A 27,504-nucleotide genomic window follows, 5' to 3' on the forward strand; every position below is an offset into this window, starting at 1 on the left:
CGATCTTTCATAATTTGCGATCAAACACGGCGGGCCGCCATCTTTCAATATACAGTAGTCCACCTTGTCACTTATTTATTTATTTTTATTTATTTACTTATTGACTCTTACACAATCCCCGGAGGGAAAGAAAATGGTCACAAAGTACAAGGAGAAATATATATATATATAAAAAAACAGCGCCATCTACGTCCAAGGTCACTTGTTTGAATCCATTTGTGCATTTGAGAGAACTGAATTATTGTTGCAAGGTTTTGGTGGATTTATGTGAACTGTATATTGTTTGTAAAAAAAATTTGTATTTTTTTCACAGGATCTGGATTTGAAAGACAATTTTGATGGCTTATATCATGCAACAATACCACATAGTTCTGCAATATACACAAATCTATTACAGAAGATTTGCTAACTTCAATTAAAAATCTTCATTTATGACACGTTTATTTTATTATAAAAAATATAAATATAGAACTATGTATTTAAACTTCGAATTTGTCATTGTACACCAAATAAAGTTTGTAATAAAAACACTAACAACTTTTTTTCTGTGTGAATTTATGCAACTTTATTTGTACAGTAAGAGAATGATTCTGTTGCTAAGTGATGATATAGAAGGCAGTGCTGGTCCGTCCTACTTCAAACTGTGAAATAACGAGTCAAGATAAATTAGTGATTGCAGGTTATGCTCTTTAAGGTTCACTTAAATATTCAGGTATCACCTCTGGAGTCTTGTAACCTCGGTATATTCAATGATTATGGATACTGCTATTATGTCAGTACTGCTAACAGTATGTCTATTGATAACATACTAGATATGAGACATATTGTATTTAAACTTATCTTAACAAGTCATTCTAGTATGTATTTACAGGTTGCTTGCTGATTTAAATAGCTGCATTTCATTCGAACCAAATCATTCTGGGTGCCTTTCTGAAGTTGACTTTGACCTTGTCACTGCGTTTCAGACATTGGACACTGCATTGAAAAATGTTTTGACAGTACTCATACTTGATCAGTGCACTGTAAACCATTTTCTTTTGTTTATTCTTATTTGTCATACTCAGAATGTACACTGTTTTGGTATTTCACCATGTAAATACTGTAAAATGACTAATTTTCACTGGGTTTAAATTTCACTGATTTACCATTTCAGGCATATTCAGTGGGTTTTAAATTCACGGTTTTATCATTTAGATAATGTGTTCTATGCTAAATTCCAGTCAGCGAAATAAGCTAAATTAAAACCCAGTGAATAATTACCCCCTTTACAGTATATTTCTTTAATTTTTTGGTACATGAGGATTTATTTGTACAGTTTGAACAGGAACTGTGTCATTTTCAATGACTTGTTGTCTATGTTTTAAAATATTTGATTCAAAAATTGTTCCAATAATGCAATACGGTAGCGAGATTTGGGGTCATTTTGAGTCTCCAGCTGTTGAAAATGTACACATCAAATTTTGTAAATTTTTGCTTCACATTCGTAATACACCATTAATTCACACAACAGTAAGAGGGGAACTTGGTCGTCCCACAATGTATTCTCTTCGTTTAGGTAGAATGGTGAAATACTGGCTGAAAATACTTAAAATGAACCCAAACCATTACGTTTATCAATGTTACAATTTTTAATGCACACTGGCTGACTCAAACAAAACATGCTGGGTTAAGTCATTAAAAGAAATACTATTTAGTTACGGATTTGGGGAGTTGTGGTACAATCAGGGTGCGGGCGATGAAAATGCATTTCTTGGCTTGTTTCGTCAGCGGTGTTTTGACATAGATCTCCAAAAATGGTGTGGTGTTGTAGACTCATTTGAAAGATTAACTTCATATAAACTATATAAACGTAACCTGGAACTAGAATCGTATCTTATAATTGAAATGAAAACAGCTTTTCGACTTGCTATGTAAAAATTCAGAACATCATCACATAGTCTAATGATTGAAAAGGGACGCCACCTAAACATACCGAGACCAAACAGGATCTGTCCAGTTTGTCGTAGTGGGGTTGAAGATGAGTTTCATTTTTTACTTCTCTGTCCCGCCTACGACAAGCTGAGGCAGCGCTATATTCCAAACATATACACTAAGCAGCCCCGCCTACAACACCAGTTCATAAACCTAATGGCCAACACAAATCCCCCAAACTGTTAGAAATTGTGCTAAATATTTATTTTATTCTTTTCTTAATAGAGAAACGTTGTTAGAGGAAGCAATTCTTAATGATATCTAACTATTGTATTTAATTTTTATTTAATCTTTACCATGTGTAACCTGTGACCGCATATACTAGTGATGTATCTTTGAGTGTACTTAGGGCCGGCGGCCTATGGTACTTTGGAAATAAACATTATTATACCAATTACATTGAAATAACATATTGAAGTGTATTTCGTACAGTGTCTCATACCCCAATTCTGGGATCTGACTGTGATGATACTTGTGTAATCATTATAACATGGTTAGTCTGAATCTAGCAATCTGATTGGCTGAAACAATGTCTCATTTGGCACTGGAAGACCTGTGATTCCACCCAAAACTGAATAAACTGGCTTAAATATCTAATTGAATGGAAATCACATGACTGTGATTGGGGGTTTATTATGATTTTGATGTCTGATATAACACTATAATAAGCAAAAGGAAAATTTAAATATTTGTTTGCCAGTGATACATGTTATTGTTTTTCATTAAAATTCGGAACTTCCTACAATTGTTTAAGCTCAGATATTCAGATATGTTATTCACGCATTTTGCCATACAGTGCAAAGTCTTGCCATCTCTTCAATTTGCTCATCCATTTTTGGCCACTCTCACTTACTCTCACGTTAAATATACCTGGATGTTCCCAGTGCAATTGTTCAAACATTTTCTGTAGGAATAGGAATAATTAATCTGAAACCACAAAGAATACAATTTTGTTCAAAAGATAACTCAAGTCTTATATTATGGTTTATCTCTGGCCATGCTGACATACTTTACTAAGTACTGGAGCAACACTTTCACTTTCCCTGTAATGTATTTTGCTGTAATTGTCAAATCTTCATCAATGTCACTCATTTGATAATTTACAACCTCACTGCCCTCTCTAGAGTCTTCATGTGACAACATAGAAAGTGAATCACAATTAGAATGATATTCTATACTTAATTTTATAGTCATACCGAATCGTGCATATGCATGTGACAACTCAAGTTTAGTGAAACCTTACAATCCTGCTAGCACTGTATACAAGTCTTGGGTAGTAGGAAGTGGATATTGTTCATCATCTACAGATTGGTTAAGGTTTACCTTGTAGTCACTACACATTTTCACAGCATAATCAGATTTTGGTACAACTACTATTGGACTTGCCCAATCGGTCCAATTTATCCAACTCGTTTTCAACTTCATCTTTTAAAGTATGAGGACTTGACATGATTTAATGTGTGCAGGCTTTACAATATCTTGCATATTCTTTTTGTGCTTAAACCCAGCCATACCATCATAACCTTCTTTATATATTTCACTATGTTTTGATAACAGATCATCAAGTTGAATTTTGGCACTGGAAGATTCCTATTTAAGATGTAAGATGGCGCCATGACTGCTACAGTGTGTGTTCATCTTCTCTACTAAACATTGTGGAGGGAGTCGGTTAGAGGGAAGCTATATTGCTGTATCATAGTGTGGGTGCTCTATAAAGCTAACAAGTGTATACTGAAGCAATTATGGAGACAAAAACAGCTGAAGAGACCACCAAACGGATACCAAAACCACTCAGACTTTCAAACTTTGAATATGCTGATGACTTTGCTATGGAAGAGAGTGTAACTTCAAACAACACAGTGAGTAGAAAACCCAATATTCCAATGAAGGATATTCCCAGGAATGAATCTATTTATATTGATTACAAGCTGGTTGGAGGCATTAATGTACCTTGCGATGTTAAGTTCAAATGTGAAGAAAAAAAGGTCTTAGTGTTGATCAATGTGTGTAAACAATGGTTTAATGGAGAAAAAAAAAACGGTAAAAATGTGGTCGTTTTCTGGTCGGAAAATACAGTGCGGTCGGAAATTAATTAAGCGATCGTTTAAAAAGTGGGAAGTTGGACAAAATGAGTACTGTGGTTCAAGTGATATTAGCATATTTTTCATTTAGTTTTAACTCGTACAATATTTATTCACTCACTGTTTACTATAGCCAGAACGCTGTACTGTCTTCACTTTCAGGTTAGTTCTTCCGCCGATTTCTCGCAACCAACAACTTGATTTTTTATTTGGGATTTCGAGAAACATAACATGAATCGTTACGGCATTCATAACACAACACCTCGCCATGTTTCAACTTTTAAGTAGTCAGTTAACAAGGTCTTTCATAGTATCATTTCTATGGGATTGGCGTACTAGCATGAATGGGTTCAATTATCAGTGTTCACTGATGACGTCATTTGACTGGCCCTCTAGAGGCGAAATGACACCAGGAAAAGCGGAAGTTTGTCGTCTGCTTCACAGCCCGTTTTATACCCGATATTTAGGGCATTTCGCAGCACATACAAGTTATTTTTATCGACAGAATCCATTCATAGATCTCAGATTTCATGTACAGAGTGTCAAAAGCCACACCTCTGCTCCCCTTTAAATACAAGAGCTGTCGGTAAAAAGTTATGTTTGAATTAGCGTAGAAATCAAAAGTTGGTTTTTATTTCCATGGATGTTAATTATTAGACATACTATTTGACACGTTAAATTGTCAGATTTGGTCACATTAGTATATTAGCTTAATTGCTTAATTGCTACTCCATATAATAATTATTACGAATAAAGTACTTTAACCTACCCTAAAGGATAAATATATTGCTTACAAAGTTACAATCTTCCCGGTCTTTAAAACATATACGATAAATTATGTTGTAAGTTTCGTATTCATTGTTAACGACCCAAATGTGTATTAATTTACATGTAATATAGTGGTCGCAGCGAGAACAACGCCCTACTGCATTCAAAAAACTGGCAACGCATTTCCGCATGCATGTTGTCAATCAGTCACGATTTTTATTTGGCATATAGGAACAATATTATCACGCTCTTTTGGAGCTCTATTGGGTAAGGAATACAAAATGCTTTTCGAACCCTGGCCAGAAAGCAACGCCCAAATATTTTTAATTTCACGTTCCGTTTTTTTTTTTTTAGACAACTGAAAGGGCCCAACATATCCGATGGCAGTCAAAACATTGTGGAGCTAGGGATGGGAAGTATTAACGGCTGGATCAACTTGATCAACAACATTTCAAAATGAGTATTTGGGTAGAGGGCGTGTCACCTTGTCAGTTTATTGCTAGTAAATGCTTCACCTCCAAATTTATTTCGTGGACGTAATGCGGAGTAATTTTACTGAATACAGCGGTACTGTGTTTACATATTTTTGTTTTCAGTTTGATCTTGATACGACCTTCAATAGATTGTTCAATCCCTATGCCGACTAAATTTGTAACCGCGAGACTGTTTTATTCGTAATGTTGTGACATTGTATTCATTTTATTAGCAACAAAAGACAATATATAAAACCAGTGTAACGAGTACATCTGTATTCCGTGCTAAATTGCCGCGACATTTTCTAATCATGGCGTTAGATTCCGCCCTGAAGTTGGAGAGCAACTATCTTCGGGGCGGACATCCGGGCATTTTCACCGCCTGGCAACCATCGCGGTGAAAACAAAGGCCAAAAACTCGCAGAAAACGGTACTTTGTGATAGTTGTTGATCAATACCGTCAGTTCACGACTTTTTTTCAATAAAAAATATTTTAGTCTTCACTCATGAAGTTTGAGCATGATGATCAGTCGGGTATGTCAGGTATATGTACTCATTAAAACGAAATGGCTGCAAGTCGGCCGTTTTTAATCCAATCATGAAAACAAAATGACGGGCATCAAGGTGCCATTATATTAAACGTGTGTACCAAGTTTGAATGTTATTTGTCTATGGACGACCGAGATCTGGTTCCGGAAATGTTTTTTTTTTTTTTTTTTTTTTTTTGACGAATTTTGAGTATAAAAATGGTCGCAATATGAGGGAAGTTTGAATGATATCGGCCCAGTCATATAAAAGATAAAGGTGGAGACACACGGATGGGGCCGGGAGAACTGTTTTGCTATATCCTCGGGGGCGGAGCTACGTCACAGACGTTCCACGTTGCTAAGACGCGCACCACTGTACAATGCATTTCTATGGGCTCCGTGCGCGCTGCTGTGGAACGCCGGTCGAGCCGGTGAAAATTCGAGAAAACAACACGAACTCAACTTTGAAGTAATTCCGAACAACCAAATTTATATATGTTACACACGTAGGGCTAATCTTGTTGCACTGTTCAGAGGAGTCTCAACAATCATTCCAAAGTACCGTTTTCTGCGAGTTTTGGGCCTTTGTTTTCACCGCCGTGGGTTGCCAGGCGGTGAAAATGCCCGGATGTCCGCTCCCCCCCCCCCCCGAGGATAGAAGATAATATTGTTTTGCAATGTATGGCGCCCTCTATCGAATCACCAGACAAAATCAATGACTCGTATCCTGGGGGGCAGACATCCGGGCATTTTCACCGCCTGGCAACCTGCGGCGGTGAAAACAAAGGCCCAAAACTCGCAGAAAACGGTACTTTGCGATGGTTGTTGAGAGTCCCCTGAACAGTGTAACAAGATTAGCCCTACGTGTGTAACATATATAAATTTGGCTGTTCGGGATTACTTCAAAGTTGAGTTTGTGTTGTTTTCTCGAATTTTCACCGGCGTTCCACAGCAGCGCGCACAAAGCCCATAGCAATGCATGTACAGTGGTGCGCGTCGCAGCAACGTGGAACGTCTTGTGACGTAGCTCCGCCCCCGAGGATACTATTAATTTAGACTTTTACGCATAGCTGGTGCGAATCATACAGCTAGTGGACAACGTACGATTAAAAGGGAATTTCCCTTTTAAACCCCGGTTTTAAACTCCCTGATATTATTCAAATTAGTCACTATCCAGTCTACGTACTTGCAGCTTGAAGCACACGCCTAATTTGAGAGGAGAGAGTTTTAATTCCTGGGCGTTGCAGGTAAAACAAAAACGGACAACGGGTAACTATGCTTACTGTTACGATGTCCCTGCGTTAAACTCGTACCAGGAAGTACTTATAATATCGTGACCACTCGCGCGATCACATCATTGTGTGTGAGTGTTCGTCGTTGTTAATGCCGCTGGTAGTACTTTCTACACATGATTTATTTCCATACGTCTAGTTGTGTTGCCACATAATATAACGGCGTTACTACTTCAAGATCATTTACAGTTACATTGTAACGGCAATTCAAAGATCGGTTTAAACTGGTGAAAGTCTGTTCCTGACCTGGCTCACTCACTAGCAGGAAGTACTATAAGCTTCCGGGTACGATGTACTAATATTTCACAGTAATTTTTGTTTGTCCGACGTTTGAATTGCAAACATTTTCTCTGTGAACGCGTGAAGTCTCTCACATGCAATCATCTCGAATCTGTTAGTACAGTTTATGCCCAGGAGTGTTACCGTCTTCGACTTTCTCTGGAAACCACCAAAATGGCGAAGTGACGTACATGTAAATAAGTAATTCTGGCTCTGCTAAACAAAAAAATGGTGACACAATTGAATTACCTTATGCGTCTGACCGTACTTTCCATTGTCACGATTTACAGTGTTCACTCACAGGTATTGCCCCCTGATTACGGTAAGTTCAAGTCTATTCCGTGGTTATTACTAATGAAAATCCAGCTGATTTTGCTATTATGCAACTAGAAAATAAACTGTCACGGTTCAATCCAATTTTACTGTATTGGGCAGACGTTTTTTTTGTTTGTTTTGTTTTGTTTAGCTCAGCTGTCTACAGAGTCTAGCAGATATAGATATATGTGTACTGCAGTTTACATGCTTTCAGAAATGCTTTTTTCCATAGTTATGGGTATACGTTTATAATAAATTTATTTAATTGATTGATTGAGGAATTTCATTAAAATTTTGGCTATAATTTGGATTGGCTATATTTTTTCTTGAGGTGTTTCACGATGTTAAGGTTTCTTTTTGGTCCGGAGATGTAAATTTGTTTTTCATTTTTATTTTTAGTTATGGGGAGGTGGGTACTTTCAGGCCAAAGGTTGTCTTTTTTGAACTGATGTGAATGCTGACCATAAATTACATGTATAAGTATATCAAATGTAAGAATAAAAATATTGGAATAAACAAAGAAAATGAATTTGTATTGGGTAAAGCTGAATATTAATTTATAACACAAGACCTGAGACGAATGCTTTCAGGTTACAATGCAGGCTGTATATAGTACATTGGTCGTCTACAATAGATGTAATACAATCACATTTTGTCTATAGCCAGCCAGTGTAGTAAATCCAGTGTAGTAAATCCCAGTATTGCTAAACAATTTTGATTGTTTACAATAGATTATTTGATGCCAGGATGTGATATTGTTATATGATAACAATTGCGGAAAATGTTCACTTAATACATGCAATATTAGTAATTTGTTTGCATCTAAAAATACACCATGACCTAATTACATAATTTACACACAACGCACTCATCTTCAGCTTTTAGTCAAATTGCATAACAGCATGACAATAATAAACATGACTTTTTGGTTCTACTGTATGCAAAAGCATAATAATGTACCAATTTGTTTGTATATCAAATCTTGTTTCACAATATCTCATTGGATTCATCAGAATGACACTTGGTAGACTGAGGTACTTTAATTTCGGTATAAATCTGTACATGTTAATTAGGTAATTAGCATATACCGGTAATCAGTTTTACCATTTTTATTGCGTTTCCTGCAATTTGATGCACAAATACATTGAGACTTGGTACATGATTGCTGTGAACCTCAATATGTTACCGGTAATCTGTATCTAATGTGAATACCAGGGTATACTTTGTCATTAATGTGTTTGCAATGAGCTGCCAGTCTTTACTATCATCAAATACGTACATTTGGATATTAAAAACCTCAAACTGGGCAATTATAAATTAACCTGAACATACCCAAGTGGGTGTTCTTGGTAATATTCAATGTCAATATAATCAGAAACACCTGGAGAGGAAACACCATGAATAGTGCCAATGGGATGAAAGTGTTTGATGGCTCACTGCGATAGAATACTTGCATGATAAAATATCACTGAGTTGAGCCAAATAACAGTGTCATGGTTAACATTGCACTGAAACCAATGTTAACCATGATAGTTTATTTGCCTGGACACCTGTTGATTCATTTGAAATCATTCATTTCTGAATAAAATAAAAAAAAATAAAAATATTTCAAAACACCAATTAATAAGATTGTAACTTAATAAAACATAAGTTATTTAAAATGTAGAACAAAATATTGCTCAAGTCTGTATTATATATTATATTAGTTAATTGATAAAGTTTTTCAAATTTGTTTGACTGATGGACTTTTCATCAAAACAAAATTATTGTGTTCTAGTCGATTTCTTTCTCACAGTTTGTTTTGCATTCAGAAGTAGATTGCAGATTAGTTACATTATACTGAATATATTCATCAATTTTGAAAATACCTTAAGGTTTAATTAAAGTATAAAGGTAACAGGTTGGTTTGAGTTTGATGGGGTGGGCTAGGGTTAGGGTTAGCTTTGGGACTACGAAATTACATTACCAGATATTCTTAATAATTGTACAAATTTTCATGCAGTGGTGTGAATAATTAAATAAATGATGTGCCATATTGCAGAATTTGTGTATCCACTTGCTTGTAATTTTGAAGAATCATTCTGCCAGTGGGTACAGGTGTATGATGATAACTTTGATTGGACAAGACACAGTGGATTAACAGACACCTCACTAACTGGTCCATCAGTCGACAACACTTACGCTAATGAAACTGGATACTATGTATATATTGAGACATCATATCCTAGGAATGAAGACGAGATTGCCAGGTTGATTAGTCCTATAATAAGTCAAGATAGTGGTTGTTCAGTAAGTATGTGTGTATATACTTCACTAGTTTTATGAAAAGATAATTCCAGGAACTTCAATTCTTAAAGTCGCATTCCTACTTTGTACCATTGATTAAAATGATCAAATCATAATGAAAAATGATAAAATCTGTTGGTATGACAACAAATTTTTAACTCACTTGTTTGTAATCTCTCAATTTTACTCCATTTTAAAAATTTGTTCAGAATTCAATTTGTATATCATTTCTCATGGTCTGTACAAAATCCAAAGCCCTTGTGTTTACAGTGAGATGTTATACAAAGTGGGAATTCAATTTTAAGTACCCTAGTTTAGTTACTTCAGTGTCATTGATTCAAAATATTAATTTGGGATTATTGTCTCTAACTTCTGGGAAGTTTACTACATAAAGGTACATTTGAAGAAGCTTTAATACTCATGAATGAAAATACTCAAAATTGTAGTGGTCTAATTTTTGAGAAAATCATAGTTGTATTTGAATGGATAGAGCTAACAAATTACACACCCTGATTGGTAAGCTACTTTTATGTTATTCTGAATTATTTCGAATTCCATATACTGTGGAATACTTTATTTTCGCTGGAATTAATTTTCGCTGAAAAGGCATCTTGAGCGTTTTATATAGAATTTATTTTCACTGATTTTTGATGAGTTTAATGTGAAATATATGGAAAAAAAGTATATTCGCTGGATTTTATTTTCACGAAATAATCCTTCAGCGAAAATAGCGAAAATAAATTCCAAGCGAAAATAAAGTATTCTACAGTATATTAAAAAATGAGGAAAAAATGCAGTTTTTTTTTTCAAAATTATGAAATCCAAAAATTATTAGGACAAATTTCTCAAATTATGTTACTATAACATATAAATAAATGCTATTTTTTGCTTTCAGGAAAATAAAAATGGATTTTACATTGAATTATTGAACATTGTTATATTCGATTTATGACCAATTTTCCAATTTCTAGAAAAGTCCCTAATGGGGTAACCAGATAACCCAAGCACTTTTTTCAGACATTTTCAGATAATGTAACTATTTAAATTTTATAATTTTGCAATTTCAATTATAGGTTAAGTTAGGTTTGTCTAGAAAACCCACAACTGGGAAAGGAAGTGAAATTATGTAACTGAAAATTTATTTTTAAAGTTGTAGAGTTTAAGCATAAAACTGTTTACCTTAGAAACAGTTTAATTAAATTATAAATTATAATGCATTTCTATTGTGGATTGCATTTTATTTAAGTTGTTCCAATAATTAGAAATATTACCTCATATTTGCTCATTATGTATTCATAATTATCATAGACGAATAATAATTTTCAAAAATAAAGCTCACAAATCTGATTTTTGATTAGACACCCACAATCTCAGCTGCACAATATATATTGCCTGTAATTGAATTTCAGTTATTTGTTAATTAACATCAAGTAACAATTTGGGTATGGTTTTGCAAAAGTGGATCTGATTTCTAAAATATGGGCGTGGTCTCTTCTGTAACTATATTTATTCATAACTCAATGTTCGTGACTCAATGTCTGTAACTTGAACAATTCAGTCTGTTTTTTTAGTGATCTGAGGTATTCAAGTTACATTGTACATCATTGCTTTAGAAACCCTAAGTTAAGTTTATTTGGCCATTGTTATTGTCACTGTGACACTGTGTTTTAATGTCACTGTGACACTGTGTTTTAATGTCACTGTGACACTGTGTTTTAATGTCACTGTGACACTGTGTTTTAATGTCCCTTTAACAATGTATTAGTTCTTGTTTAAATCAAGCCAAAAATGAGTTTTAACTCTGTGTGTCATTTACAGTAGCTGATACATCATAGTACTCCAATCAAAACTTTTACCTCTACCCTCTCAAAACAAAGCAAGAAATCTGTCATTTCTAATGGTTTCCTTGTTTTTCCTTCTGTGTAGCTGCAGACGGATTAACTATTTTCAATCTTGGTACATGCATTAAACATGGAACCTTGCACAGTATTTCGTTTTTCCGATTAGTTCAAATTTTCAAATATTTGAAATTTATCAAAATCAACCATTTCTGCCATTCTCAACCCTGATGTTGTTTATACATGTAGTTTTATTATTCAAACTTGGTACATGATTTGAACACCATGATTATGATGATGCATGTATTTTTGGTTTTCAGCTCAAATTCAAAATATTTTAATGAATTCTGTTGTAGTGTCTTATATCTGTCATGGTCTGACCTTTCATGTTCAAACTTTATATAATTCTTAAACTATATAACTCAGTTACTTGTTTACTTCCTTGTACCTGACCTGTCATAATCCCATAGTAATGTTTACTTCCTTGTACTAGATCTGTCATAGTCCCATATTAATGTTTACTTTCTTGTACCTGATCTGTCATTATCACATAATAATGTTTACTTCCTTGTACCTGACCTGCCATAATCCCATAATAATTATTACTTCCTTGTACCTGACCTGTCATTATCACATAATAATGTTTATATCCTTGTACCTGACCTGTCATTATCACATAATAATGTTTACTTCCTTGTACCTGACCTGTCATTATCACATAATAATGTTTATATCCTTGTACCTGACCTGTCATAATCACATAATAATGTTTACTTCCTTGTACCCGACCTGTCATTATCACATAATAATGTATACTTCTTTGTACCTGACCTGTCATTATCACATAATAATGTTTACTTTCTTGTACCTGATCTGTCATTATCACATAATAATGTTTACTTCCTTGTACCTGACCTGCCATAATCCCATAATAATTATTACTTCCTTGTACCTGACCTGTCATTATCACATAATAATGTATACTTCTTTGTACCTGACCTGTCATTATCACATAATAATGTTTACTTTCTTGTACCTGACCTGTCATTATCACATAATGTTTACTTCCTTGTACCCGGCCTGTAATAATCACATAATGTTTACTTCCTTGTACCTGACCTGTCATAATCACATAATAATGTTTATATCCTTGTACCTGACCTGTCATTATCACATAATAATGTATACTTCTTTGTACCTGACCTGTCATTATCACATAATAATGTTTACTTCCTTGTACCCAACCTGTCATTATCACATAATAATGTTTACTTCCTTGTACCTGACCTGTCATTATCACATAATAGTGTTTACTTCCTTGTACCTGACCTGTCATTATCACATAATAATGTTTATATCCTTGTACCTGACCTGTCATTATCACATAATAATGTTTACTTCCTTGTACCTGACCTGTCATTATCACATAATAATGTTTATATCCTTGTACCTGACCTGTCATTATCACATAATAATGTTTACTTCCTTGTACCTGACCTGTCATTATCACATAATAATGTTTATATCCTTGTACCTGACCTGTCATTATCACATAATAATGTTTACTTCCTTGTACCTGACCTGTCATTATCACATAATAATGTTTACTTCCTTGTACCTGACCTGTCATTATCACATAATAATGTTTACTTCCTTGTACCTGATCTGTCATTATCACATAATAATATTTACTTCCTTGTACCCGGCCTGTCATAATCACATAATGTTTACTTCCTTGTACCCGACCTGTCATTATCAGATAATAATGTATACTTCTTTGTACCTGACCTGTCATTATCACATAATAATGTATACTTCTTTGTACCTGACCTGTCATTATCACATAATAATGTTTACTTCCTTGTACCCAACCTGTCATTATCACATAATAATGTTTACTTCCTTGTACCTGACCTGTCATTATCACATAATAGTGTTTACTTCCTTGTACCTGACCTGTCATTATCACATAATAATGTTTATATCCTTGTACCTGACCTGTCATTATCACATAATAATGTTTACTTCCTTGTACCTGACCTGTCATTATCACATAATAATGTTTATATCCTTGTACCTGACCTGTCATTATCACATAATAATGTTTACTTCCTTGTACCTGACCTGTCATTATCACATAATAATGTTTATATCCTTGTACCTGACCTGTCATTATCACATAATAATGTTTACTTCCTTGTACCTGACCTGTCATTATCACATAATAATGTTTACTTCCTTGTACCTGACCTGTCATTATCACATAATAATGTTTACTTCCTTGTACCTGATCTGTCATTATCACATAATAATGTTTACTTCCTTGTACCTGACCTGTCATTATCACATAATAATTATTACTTCCTTGTACCTGACCTGTCATTATCACATAATAATTATTACTTCCTTGTACCTGACCTGTCATTATCACATAATAATGTTTACTTATTTGCAGATGACTTTTTATTATCACATGTATGGCACTGATATAAATACGCTGAAAGTCTTTACCAAAGAGTATGGTAGTATGGCTGTAGAGCAAGTATGGGACCAGCCAGGTGCACAAGGCAATGTATGGCTGGAAACAACTGTTAATTTTTATAATATGCAGCCATTTCAGGTATTATTATCATTAGTTATGTCCCCTGACTCAACAATGAAATATAAAAAGTATGTTGTTCCATAATCTGTAAAATAACATATTTCATGCAGCTATTAATCAATGTGTAATTACACATTATCAACTTTTATTCTAATCTTTTCTAGTGTATTGTCTAAGTGTGTGGGTAATAACAATTAGCAATTACCAGGCTGTTTTAATAAAACTTGGTACATCATCTGTTTGTGATTTTGAGAACCTATTTGCATGAGTACTAGCATAACAATAGTATCAGTGAGAACCATTGAACATATAATTGGTCATATCCTTTGCTGAATAGTGATTTCTTAGTATAAACACATAAGTTATGATGCATACTTGTTGACACTTCTTAGATTCACTGTCATTGAAAAGCAGAGCTGTTCATGTATGTAATTTTCCATCAACATCTGCGTCAAGTTTTGCTTCATGGGAAATTACCCTGTAACATGTACTACATACTGAATATTGAGACTAGCAATTCATGTTGGTTTTTTTGTTAGTAGATATAATGTAACAATTTCAAAATTTTATATACAAGATGACTGAATATCAATAATTTTACTGTTAAAAACTCATCGTAATCTAGCATCAGCTTTTGGATCCACATCTCTGACATGTTTATGTTATTACTATATTACTATATTATTTTAAGTTTGATAACTAACGGGGACTATGCCATGCATGGCTTGTTACTATTAATCCTAACCTCTACTTTGTAGGTACTTATTGAAGCATCTTGTGGCGATGGTGTCTATGGGGATATTGCTATTGATGATATCTCATTCTCTGAAGGTTGCTACAAAGGAGGTAAAATCATTCTACCAAACACTATCCTATGTCAGAATGTTATATAACCAATTTTATTTAGCAACAAATTTGTTGTGATGGAAGCATTGACAATCTTACCAAGGTTTATTAAGGCAAAGATTGCATGATGGCTTCTGTGAAATAAATACTATAAAGTTATCAAATCTTGATTCACAGATTTACCTGGTGGTTTCTATGTAAATTGACAAAAGAAACTAAATATACATACTGTTCTTCAGATTACAAGTAGTTAGTAAAAACGATTTGAGCAGCTTTGTACCCACTTGATTTATGAAATCTAAATGAAATTTATTATGCTACAAGTGTGCACTAAATAAGTTTAAGGATGAGTTAAGTTGGTGGCGTAAGATTGCATGACCAGAATATTGTATGACCCTGAAATGTGCATTACTAGTTGCATTACAACAGTGATGAATTCATTTTTTGAAGGGAGCTGATCTAATCATAATACTTCAATTGCAGTGGAAGGCAAAATACGGCTGATAGACTCAAACTCTTTAAATGAAGGAAGAATTGAAATATTCCATGACAATGTCTGGGGCACTATATGTGGGTACAATGAAACTTGGCAGGATGAAACAGATGGTTTGGTTGTGTGTCGTCAACTTGGTTATCAAAGTGCAGCTGCATCTCCACCTTTACCAGCCGATGATAGTGTTCCTGTTCATCTAGACAACATCCGATGTGAAGGAACTGAGGAGCTTTTAACTGATTGTCGAAACAACGGCTGGAATGTCAGTCATTTGTATTGTAGTTTTCATCTTGATGATGTCACAGTGAAATGTACAGGTTGGTTAAATATCTATAGAATGCATTCATTTTCTGAGTGATTTATTATGTTATCCATAGACAGCCACAATATGACATTTGTATTGGGAATAGAGGTACAATATGTTTTCGCATTTAAACAATTTAATAAAAATCACAATACAATAATTTTAGTTAATAATAGTTACCGTAGAGACAAAGTCTGAAAATTCTTCCATGTTTCAGTCTTACTTACCCATACATTAGCTGTATATGCATGACAAGTTACTAAGAAAAATGGTCAACTGGCAATCACTTAGGACAAAAAAATATATCTATAATCAAAAGACGATTTGAATCAAACTTTGTTTGATGATTATGCTTACTGGATTAGATATTTTGAGATATTTTTTGGATATTCAGACAAAAATGATGTGTTGTTTTGTGATTTGATCAAATATGTTGAATATGCCAGCCCATTTCCTTTGATATATATTATATGTAGGTGGACCTCTATCAGATTTGCTTAGTTTGCAATGGTATAATAATTCTCTATTTTTTTTCAGATTTGTTCATTCCATTATGTATCATTAATTCCCAATTTTTAGCAAATATTATTGTCTTTTTGGGGGAAAAATGCTATTTTTGACTTTTTAAAAACTACCAGCCCAACTACTGTGTTACATGGTATGATTTAAAATGTAACAAGATTATAGAAGTTGTTAATGTCATGGTAACATCCACCCAGTGAATGTTGTGTAATGCAAAGAACATGGTGGTAACAATAGAAATGGCAAATAGCAACATACTATCAACTTTGTTTTGAGTAAGACACTCTGAAAAGACAGCACAGTATCCATGCTAGTTTCTCCGGAATATAATGACTGATTCTATGTAATGTTGGTAGACATGAGTATATCTACATGTATGTCTACATGTGATTGACTATAGATAGTACCAAATAGTGTTGATCAAAATTATTGGTATTTGTAAAAAACTTTGTAAAAAAAATAGCAAACAAATTGTAGGTGTTGTCTTTTTCATTTTTCACAACTTTCGTAATAATTAAGCTGTACAATACATACAGTTGTCCATGATACAACTTATAGAAGTTTATTGCTTTTCTTGCAGACATGGCACCACCAATCTGCCATGAAGGTTATTTTACCTGTGCTAATCAAAACTGTGTTGTTCCACAGCAGCTTTGTGATTACAATGATGACTGTGGGGATTACTCTGATGAGGAACCATCACTGTGTGGTAAGAAACTACATTACATTGACAGATGACAGCTAATATTCACACTTTAAGAACATACATTGAACATAATAACACAGTTTATCAGTTTGGATTAAAATGGTCAAGTAACAGAAATTTCACTTTAATAAGTGTTTCTGACACTTTGAGTTATTGCAATCAAAATTTACAACTACATTTTTATGTTACACTTACTAACATGCATTGCTTTCAAGTTCGGATTCAAAATGGCTCATTCATTTCAGTTTTGTTACCTAGTATTGAACAATGGTTATTGTCATGATTTGTATTCTGAGATGGGTTACAATGGGTAGAAGTTATAGAGTTGAATTTTGTTCTATTCTGAGATGGGTTACAATGGGTAGAAGTTATAGAGTTGAATTTTGTTCTATTCTGAGATGGGTTCCAATGGGTAGAAGTTATAGAGTTGAATTTTGTTCTATTCTGAGATGGGTTACAATGGGTAGAAGTTATAGAGTTGAATTTTGTTCTATTCTGAGATGGGTTCCAATGGGTAGAAGTTATAGAGTTGAATTTTGTTCTATTCTGAGATGGGTTACAATGGGTAGAAGTTATAGAGTTGAATTTTGTTCTATTCTGAGATGGGTTACAATGGGTAGAAGTTATAGAGTTGAATTTTGTTCTATTCTGAGATGGGTTACAATGGGTAGAAGTTATAGAGTTGAATTTTGTTCTATTCTGAGATGGGTTACAATGGGTAGAAGTTATAGAGTTGAATTTTGTTCTATTCTGAGATGGGTTACAATGGGTAGAAGTTATAGAGTTGAATTTTGTTCTATTCTGAGATGGGTTACAATGGGTAGAAGTTATAGAGTTGAATTTTGTTCTATTCTGAGATGGGTTACAATGGGTAGAAGTTATAGAGTTGAATTTTGTTCTATTCTGAGATGGGTTACAATGGGTAGAAGTTATAGAGTTGAATTTTGTTCTATTCTGAGATGGGTTACAATGGGTAGAAGTTATAGAGTTGAATTTTGTTATATTCTAAGATGGGTTTCAATGGGTAGAAGTTATAGAATTGAATTTTGTTATATTCTAAGATGGGTTTCAATGGGTAGAAGTTATAGAATTGAATTTTGTTCTATTCTGAGATGGGTTCCAATGGGTAGAAGTTATAGAGTTGAATTTTGTTCTATTCTGAGATGGGTTACAATGGGTAGAAGTTATAGAGTTGAATTTTGTTCTATTCTGAGATGGGTTTCAGTGGGTAGAAGTTATAGAGTTGAATTTTGTTCTATTCTGAGATGGGTTACAATGGGTAGAAGTTATAGAGTTGAATTTTGTTCTATTCTGAGATGGGTTCCAATGGGTAGAAGTTATAGAGTTGAATTTTGTTCTATTCTGAGATGGGTTACAATGGGTAGAAGTTATAGAGTTGAATTTTGTTCTATTCTGAGATGGGTTACAATGGGTAGAAGTTATAGAGTTGAATTTTGTTCTATTCTGAGATGGGTTACAATGGGTAGAAGTTATAGAGTTGAATTTTGTTCTATTCTGAGATGGGTTACAATGGGTAGAAGTTATAGAGTTGAATTTTGTTCTATTCTGAGATGGGTTACAATGGGTAGAAGTTATAGAGTTGAATTTTGTTCTATTCTGAGATGGGTTACAATGGGTAGAAGTTATAGAGTTGAATTTTGTTCTATTCTGAGATGGGTTACAATGGGTAGAAGTTATAGAGTTGAATTTTGTTCTATTCTGAGATGGGTTACAATGGGTAGAAGTTATAGAGTTGAATTTTGTTCTATTCTGAGATGGGTTACAATGGGTAGAAGTTATAGAGTTGAATTTTGTTCTATTCTGAGATGGGTTACAATGGGTAGAAGTTATAGAGTTGAATTTTGTTATATTCTAAGATGGGTTTCAATGGGTAGAAGTTATAGAATTGAATTTTGTTATATTCTAAGATGGGTTTCAATGGGTAGAAGTTATAGAATTGAATTTTGTTCTATTCTGAGATGGGTTCCAATGGGTAGAAGTTATAGAGTTGAATTTTGTTCTATTCTGAGATGGGTTACAATGGGTAGAAGTTATAGAGTTGAATTTTGTTCTATTCTGAGATGGGTTACAATGGGTAGAAGTTATAGAGTTGAATTTTGTTCTATTCTGAGATGGGTTACAATGGGTAGAAGTTATAGAGTTGAATTTTGTTCTATTCTGAGATGGGTTACAATGGGTAGAAGTTATAGAGTTGAATTTTGTTCTATTCTGAGATGGGTTACAATGGGTAGAAGTTATAGAGTTGAATTTTGTTCTATTCTGAGATGGGTTACAATGGGTAGAAGTTATAGAGTTGAATTTTGTTCTATTCTGAGATGGGTTACAATGGGTAGAAGTTATAGAGTTGAATTTTGTTCTATTCTGAGATGGGTTACAATGGGTAGAAGTTATAGAGTTGAATTTTGTTCTATTCTGAGATGGGTTACAATGGGTAGAAGTTATAGAGTTGAATTTTGTTCTATTCTGAGATGGGTTACAATGGGTAGAAGTTATAGAGTTGAATTTTGTTCTATTCTAAGATGGGTTTCAATGGGTAGAAGTTATAGAATTGAATTTTGTTATATTCTAAGATGGGTTTCAATGGGTAGAAGTTATAGAATTGAATTTTGTTATATTCTAAGATGGGTTTCAATGGGTAGAAGTTATAGAATTGAATTTTGTTATATTCTAAGATGGGTTTCAATGGGTAGAAGTTATAGAATTGAATTTTGTTCTATTCTAAGATGGGTTTCAATGGGTAGAAGTTATAGAGTTGAATTTTGTTCCATTCTGAGATGGGTTACAATGGGTAGAAGTTATAGAGTTGAATTTTGTTCTATTCTAAGATGGGTTTCAATGGGTAGAAGTTATAGAATTGAATTTTGTTATATTCTAAGATGGGTTTCAATGGGTAGAAGTTATAGAATTGAATTTTGTTATATTCTAAGATGGGTTTCAATGGGTAGAAGTTATAGAATTGAATTTTGTTCTATTCTAAGATGGGTTTCAATGGGTAGAAGTTATAGAATTGAATTTTGTTCTATTCTGAGATGGGTTTCAGTGGGTAGAAGTTATAGAGTTGAATTTTGTTATATTCTAAGATGGGTTTCAATGGGTAGAAGTTATAGAATTGAATTTTGTTCTACTCTGAGATGGGTTTCAGTGGGTAGAAGTTATAGAGTTGAATTTTGTTCTATTCTGAAATGGGTTACAATTGGTAGGAGATACGGAGTTGAATTTTGTTCTATTCTGAGATGGATTACAATGGGTAGAAGTTATAGAGTTGAATTTTGTTCTATTCTGAGATGGGTTTCAATGGGTAGAAGTTATAGAGTTGAATTTTGTTCTATTCTGAGATGGGTTACAATGGGTAGAAGTTATAGAGTTGAATTTTGGTCTATTCTGAGATGGGTTACAATGGGTAGACGTTATAGAGTTGAATTTTGTTCTACTCTGAGATGGGTTTCAATGGGTAGAAGTTATAGAGTTGAATTTTGTTCTATTCTGAGATGGGTTACAATGGGTAGAAGTTATAGAGTTGAATTTTGGTCTATTCTGAGATGGGTTACAATGGGTAGAAGTTATAGAGTTGAATTTTGCTCTATTCTGAGATGGGTTACAATGGGTAGGAGTTATAGAGTTGAATTTTGTTCTATTCTGAGATGGGTTACAATGGGTAGAAGTTATAGAGTTGAATTTTGTTCTATTCTGAGATGGGTTACAATGGGTAGAAGTTATAGAGTTGAATTTTGTTCTACTCTGAGATGGGTTACAATGGGTAGAAGTTATAGAGTTGAATTTTGTTCTATTCTGAAATGGGTTACAATTGGTAGGAGATACAGAGTTGAATTTTGTTCTATTCTGAGATGGGTTACAATGGGTAGAAGTTATAGAGTTGAATTTTGTTCTATTCTGAGATGGGTTACAATGGGTAGAAGTTATAGAGTTGAATTTTGTTCTATTCTGAAATGGGTTACAATTGGTAGGAGATACAGAGTTGAATTTTGTTCTATTCTGAGATGGGTTTCAATGGGTAGAAGTTATAGAATTGAATTTTGTTCTATTCTAAGATGGGTTTCAATGGGTAGAAGTTATAGAATTGAATTTTGTTCTATTCTAAGATGGGTTTCAATGGGTAGAAGTTATAGAATTGAATTTTGTTCTATTCTGAGATGGGTTTCAGTGGGTAGAAGTTATAAAGTTGAATTTTGTTCTATTCTGAGATGGGTTTCAGTGGGTAGAAGTTATATGGTTGAATTTTGTTCTATTCTGAGATGGGTTACAATGGGTAGAAGTTATAGAGTTGAATTTTGTTCTATTCTAAGATGGGTTTCAATGGGTAGAAGTTATAGAATTGAATTTTGTTATATTCTAAGATGGGTTTCAATGGGTAGAAGTTATAGAATTGAATTTAGTTATATTCTAAGATGAGTTTCAATGGGTAGAAGTTATAGAATTGAATTTTGTTCTATTCTAAGATGGGTTTCAATGGGTAGAAGTTATAGAATTGAATTTTGTTCTATTCTGAGATGGGTTTCAGTGGGTAGAAGTTATAGAGTTGAATTTTGTTATATTCTAAGATGGGTTTCAATGGGTAGAAGTTATAGAATTGAATTTTGTTCTATTCTGAGATGGGTTTCAGTGGGTAGAAGTTATAGAGATGAATTTTGTTCTATTCTGAGATGGGTTACAATTGGTAGAAGTTATAGAGTTGAATTTTGTTCTACTCTGAGATGGGTTACAATGGGTAGAAGTTATAGAGTTGAATTTTGTTCTATTCTGAAATGGGTTACAATTGGTAGGAGATACGGAGTTGAATTTTGTTCTATTCTGAGATGGGTTACAATGGGTAGAAGTTATAGAGTTGAATTTTGTTCTATTCTGAGATGGGTTACAATGGGTAGGAGTTATAGAGTTGAATTTTGTTCTATTCTGAGATGGGTTACAATGGGTAGAAGTTATAGAGTTGAATTTTGGTCTATTCTGAGATGGGTTACAATGGGTAGAAGTTATAGAGTTGAATTTTGCTCTATTCTGAGATGGGTTACAATGGGTAGGAGTTATAGAGTTGAATTTTGTTCTATTCTGAGATGGGTTTCAATGGGTAGAAGTTATAGAATTGAATTTTGTTCTATTCTGAGATGGGTTTCAGTGGGTAGAAGTTATAGAGTTGAATTTTGTTCTACTCTGAGATGGGTTACAATGGGTAAAAGTTATAGAGTTGAATTTTGTTCTATTCTGAAATGGGTTACAATTGGTAGGAGATACGGAGTTGAATTTTGTTCTATTCTGAGATGGGTTACAATGGGTAGAAGTTATAGAGTTGAATTTTGCTCTATTCTGAGATGGGTTACAATGGGTAGGAGTTATAGAGTTGAATTTTGTTCTATTCTGAGATGGGTTACAATGGGTAGGAGATATAGAGTTGAGTTTTGTTCTATTCTGAGATGGGTTACAATGGGTAGAAGTTATAGAGTTGAATTTTGGTCTATTCTGAGATGGGTTACAATGGGTAGAAGTTATAGAGTTGAATTTTGCTCTATTCTGAGATGGGTTACAATGGGTAGGAGTTATAGAGTTGAATTTTGTTCTATTCTGAGATGGGTTTCAATGGGTAGAAGTTATAGAGTTGAATTTTGTTCTATTCTGAGATGGGTTACAATGGGTAGAAGTTATAGAGTTGAATTTTGGTCTATTCTGAGATGGGTTACAATGGGTAGACGTTATAGAGTTGAATTTTGTTCTACTCTGAGATGGGTTTCAATGGGTAGAAGTTATAGAGTTGAATTTTGTTCTATTCTGAGATGGGTTACAATGGGTAGAAGTTATAGAGTTGAATTTTGGTCTATTCTGAGATGGGTTACAATGGGTAGACGTTATAGAGTTGAATTTTGTTCTACTCTGAGATGGGTTTCAATGGGTAGAAGTTATAGAGTTGAATTTTGTTCTATTCTGAGATGGGTTACAATGGGTAGAAGTTATAGAGTTGAATTTTGTTCTATTCTGAGATGGGTTACAATGGGTAAGAGTTATAGAGTTGAATTTTGTTCTACTCTGAGATGGGTTATAAAGAGTAGGAGTTATAGAGTTGAATTTTGTTCTATTCTGAGATGGGTTACAATGGGTAGAAGTTATAGAGTTGAATTTTGTTCTATTCTGAGATGGGTTACAATGGGTAGAAGTTATAGAGTTGAATTTTGTTCTATTCTGAGATGGGTTACAATGGGTAGAAGTTATAGAGTTGAATTTTGTTCTATTCTGAGATGGGTTACAATGGGTAGAAGTTATAGAGTTGAATTTTGTTCTATTCTGAGATGGGTTACAATTGGTAGGAGCTATAGAGTTGAATTTTGTTCTATTCTGAGATGGGTTACAATTGGTAGGAGCTATAGAGTTGAATTTTGTTCTATTCTGAGATGGGTTACAATGGGTAGGAGATATAGAGTTGAGTTTTGTTCTATTCTGAGATGGGTTACAATGGGTAGGAGCTATAGAGTTGAATTTTGTTCTTTTCTGAGATGGGTTACAATGGGCAGACGTTATGGAGTTGAATTTTGGTCTATTCTGAGATGGGTTACAATGGTTAGAAGTTATAGAGTTGAATTTTCTTCTATTCTGAGATGGGTTTCAGTGGGTAGAAGTTATAGAGTTGAATTTTGTTATATTCTAAAATGGGTTTCAATGGGTAGAAGTTATAGAATTGAATTTTGTTCTATTCTGAGATGGGTTTCAGTGGGTAGAAGTTATAGAGATGAATTTTGTTCTATTCTGAGATGGGTTACAATTGGTAGAAGTTATAGAGTTGAATTTTGTTCTACTCTGAGATGGGTTTCAATGGGTAGAAGTTATAGAATTGAATTTTGTTCTATTCTGAGATGGGTTTCAGTGGGTAGAAGTTATAGAGTTGAATTTTGTTCTACTCTGAGATGGGTTACAATGGGTAAAAGTTATAGAGTTGAATTTTGTTCTATTCTGAAATGGGTTACAATTGGTAGGAGATACGGAGTTGAATTTTGTTCTATTCTGAGATGGGTTACAATGGGTAGAAGTTATAGAGTTGAATTTTGCTCTATTCTGAGATGGGTTACAATGGGTAGGAGTTATAGAGTTGAATTTTGTTCTATTCTGAGATGGGTTACAATGGGTAGGAGATATAGAGTTGAGTTTTGTTCTATTCTGAGATGGGTTACAATGGGTAGAAGTTATAGAGTTGAATTTTGGTCTATTCTGAGATGGGTTACAATGGGTAGAAGTTATAGAGTTGAATTTTGCTCTATTCTGAGATGGGTTACAATGGGTAGGAGTTATAGAGTTGAATTTTGTTCTATTCTGAGATGGGTTTCAATGGGTAGAAGTTATAGAGTTGAATTTTGTTCTATTCTGAGATGGGTTACAATGGGTAGAAGTTATAGAGTTGAATTTTGGTCTATTCTGAGATGGGTTACAATGGGTAGACGTTATAGAGTTGAATTTTGTTCTACTCTGAGATGGGTTTCAATGGGTAGAAGTTATAGAGTTGAATTTTGTTCTATTCTGAGATGGGTTACAATGGGTAGAAGTTATAGAGTTGAATTTTGGTCTATTCTGAGATGGGTTACAATGGGTAGACGTTATAGAGTTGAATTTTGTTCTACTCTGAGATGGGTTTCAATGGGTAGAAGTTATAGAGTTGAATTTTGTTCTATTCTGAGATGGGTTACAATGGGTAGAAGTTATAGAGTTGAATTTTGTTCTATTCTGAGATGGGTTACAATGGGTAAGAGTTATAGAGTTGAATTTTGTTCTACTCTGAGATGGGTTATAAAGAGTAGGAGTTATAGAGTTGAATTTTGTTCTATTCTGAGATGGGTTACAATGGGTAGAAGTTATAGAGTTGAATTTTGTTCTATTCTGAGATGGGTTACAATGGGTAGAAGTTATAGAGTTGAATTTTGTTCTATTCTGAGATGGGTTACAATGGGTAGAAGTTATAGAGTTGAATTTTGTTCTATTCTGAGATGGGTTACAATGGGTAGAAGTTATAGAGTTGAATTTTGTTCTATTCTGAGATGGGTTACAATTGGTAGGAGCTATAGAGTTGAATTTTGTTCTATTCTGAGATGGGTTACAATTGGTAGGAGCTATAGAGTTGAATTTTGTTCTATTCTGAGATGGGTTACAATGGGTAGGAGATATAGAGTTGAGTTTTGTTCTATTCTGAGATGGGTTACAATGGGTAGGAGCTATAGAGTTGAATTTTGTTCTTTTCTGAGATGGGTTACAATGGGCAGACGTTATGGAGTTGAATTTTGGTCTATTCTGAGATGGGTTACAATGGTTAGAAGTTATAGAGTTGAATTTTCTTCTATTCTGAGATGGGTTTCAATGGGTAGAAGTTATAGAGTTGAATTTTGTTCTATTCTGAGATGGGTTACAATGGGTAGAAGTTATAGAGTTGAATTTTGTTCTATTCTGAGATGGGTTACAATGGGTAGAAGTTATAGAGTTGAATTTTTTTCTATTCTGAGATGGGTTTCAATGGGTAGAAGTTATAGAGTTGAATTTTGTTCCATTCTGAGATGGGTTACAATGGGTAGAAGTTATAGAGTTGAATTTTGTTCTATTCTGAGATGGGTTACAATGGGTAGGAGTTATAGAGTTGAATTTTCTTCTATTCTGAGATGGGTTACAATGGGTAGAAGTTATAGAATTGAATTTTGGTCTATTCTGAGATGGGTTCCAATGGGTAGGAGTTATAGAGTTGAATTTTTTTCTATTCTGAGATGAGTTACAATGGGTAGAAGTTATAGAATTGAATTTTGTTCTATTCTGAGATGGGTTACAATGGGTAGGAGTTATAGAGTTGAATTTTGTTCTACTCTGAGATGGGTTTCAATGGGTAGAAGTTATAGAGTTGAATTTTGTTCTATTCTGAGATGGGTTACAATGGGTAGAAATTATAGAGTTGAATTTTTTTCTATTCTGAGATGGGTTTCAATGGGTAGAAGTTATAGAGTTGAATTTTGTTCCATTCTGAGATGGGTTACAATGGGTAGAAGTTATAGAGTTGAATTTTGTTCTATTCTGAGATGGGTTTCAATGGGTAGAAGTTATAGAGTTGAATTTTGTTCTATTCTGAGATGGGTTACAATGGGTAGACGTTATAGAGTTGAATTTTGTTCTACTCTGAGATGGGTTTCAATGGGTAGAAGTTATAGAGTTGAATTTTGTTCTATTCTGAGATGGGTTACAATGGGTAGAAGTTATAGAGTTGAATTTTGGTCTATTCTGAGATGGGTTACAATGGGTAGACGTTATAGAGTTGAATTTTGTTCTACTCTGAGATGGGTTTCAATGGGTAGAAGTTATAGAGTTGAATTTTGTTCTATTCTGAGATGGGTTACAATGGGTAGAAGTTATAGAGTTGAATTTTGTTCTATTCTGAGATGGGTTACAATGGGTAAGAGTTATAGAGTTGAATTTTGTTCTACTCTGAGATGGGTTATAAAGAGTAGGAGTTATAGAGTTGAATTTTGTTCTATTCTGAGATGGGTTACAATGGGTAGAAGTTATAGAGTTGAATTTTGTTCTATTCTGAGATGGGTTACAATGGGTAGAAGTTATAGAGTTGAATTTTGTTCTATTCTGAGATGGGTTACAATGGGTAGAAGTTATAGAGTTGAATTTTGTTCTATTCTGAGATGGGTTACAATGGGTAGAAGTTATAGAGTTGAATTTTGTTCTATTCTGAGATGGGTTACAATTGGTAGGAGCTATAGAGTTGAATTTTGTTCTATTCTGAGATGGGTTACAATTGGTAGGAGCTATAGAGTTGAATTTTGTTCTATTCTGAGATGGGTTACAATGGGTAGGAGATATAGAGTTGAGTTTTGTTCTATTCTGAGATGGGTTACAATGGGTAGGAGCTATAGAGTTGAATTTTGTTCTTTTCTGAGATGGGTTACAATGGGCAGACGTTATGGAGTTGAATTTTGGTCTATTCTGAGATGGGTTACAATGGTTAGAAGTTATAGAGTTGAATTTTCTTCTATTCTGAGATGGGTTTCAATGGGTAGAAGTTATAGAGTTGAATTTTGTTCTATTCTGAGATGGGTTTCAATGGGTAGAAGTTATAGAGTTGAATTTTGTTCTATTCTGAGATGGGTTACAATGGGTAGAAGTTATAGAGTTGAATTTTGTTCTATTCTGAGATGGGTTACAA

General features: G+C 33.9%; 1 protein-coding gene across 1 annotated transcript in view; it reads left to right on the forward strand.

Annotated features, from left to right (window-relative positions):
- Positions 1-6,997: 6,997 nt before the first annotated feature.
- Positions 6,998-27,504, forward strand: part of LOC100372750 (uncharacterized) — a 130,905-nt gene continuing 110,398 nt past the window's right edge. The window contains exons 1-6 of the mRNA XM_085501554.1: positions 6,998-7,713; positions 9,748-9,995; positions 14,286-14,450; positions 15,191-15,278; positions 15,762-16,088; positions 17,178-17,306. Coding sequence (XP_085357680.1) covers positions 7,620-7,713; positions 9,748-9,995; positions 14,286-14,450; positions 15,191-15,278; positions 15,762-16,088; positions 17,178-17,306 — 1,051 coding nt within the window. The 5' untranslated portion in view covers positions 6,998-7,619. The remainder of the gene's footprint in view (positions 7,714-9,747; positions 9,996-14,285; positions 14,451-15,190; positions 15,279-15,761; positions 16,089-17,177; positions 17,307-27,504) is intronic.

Source organism: Saccoglossus kowalevskii, chromosome 7 (assembly GCF_978046115.1).
Source record: "Saccoglossus kowalevskii chromosome 7, keSacKowa6.1, whole genome shotgun sequence".
NCBI classification, from domain to species: domain Eukaryota; kingdom Metazoa; phylum Hemichordata; class Enteropneusta; family Harrimaniidae; genus Saccoglossus; species Saccoglossus kowalevskii.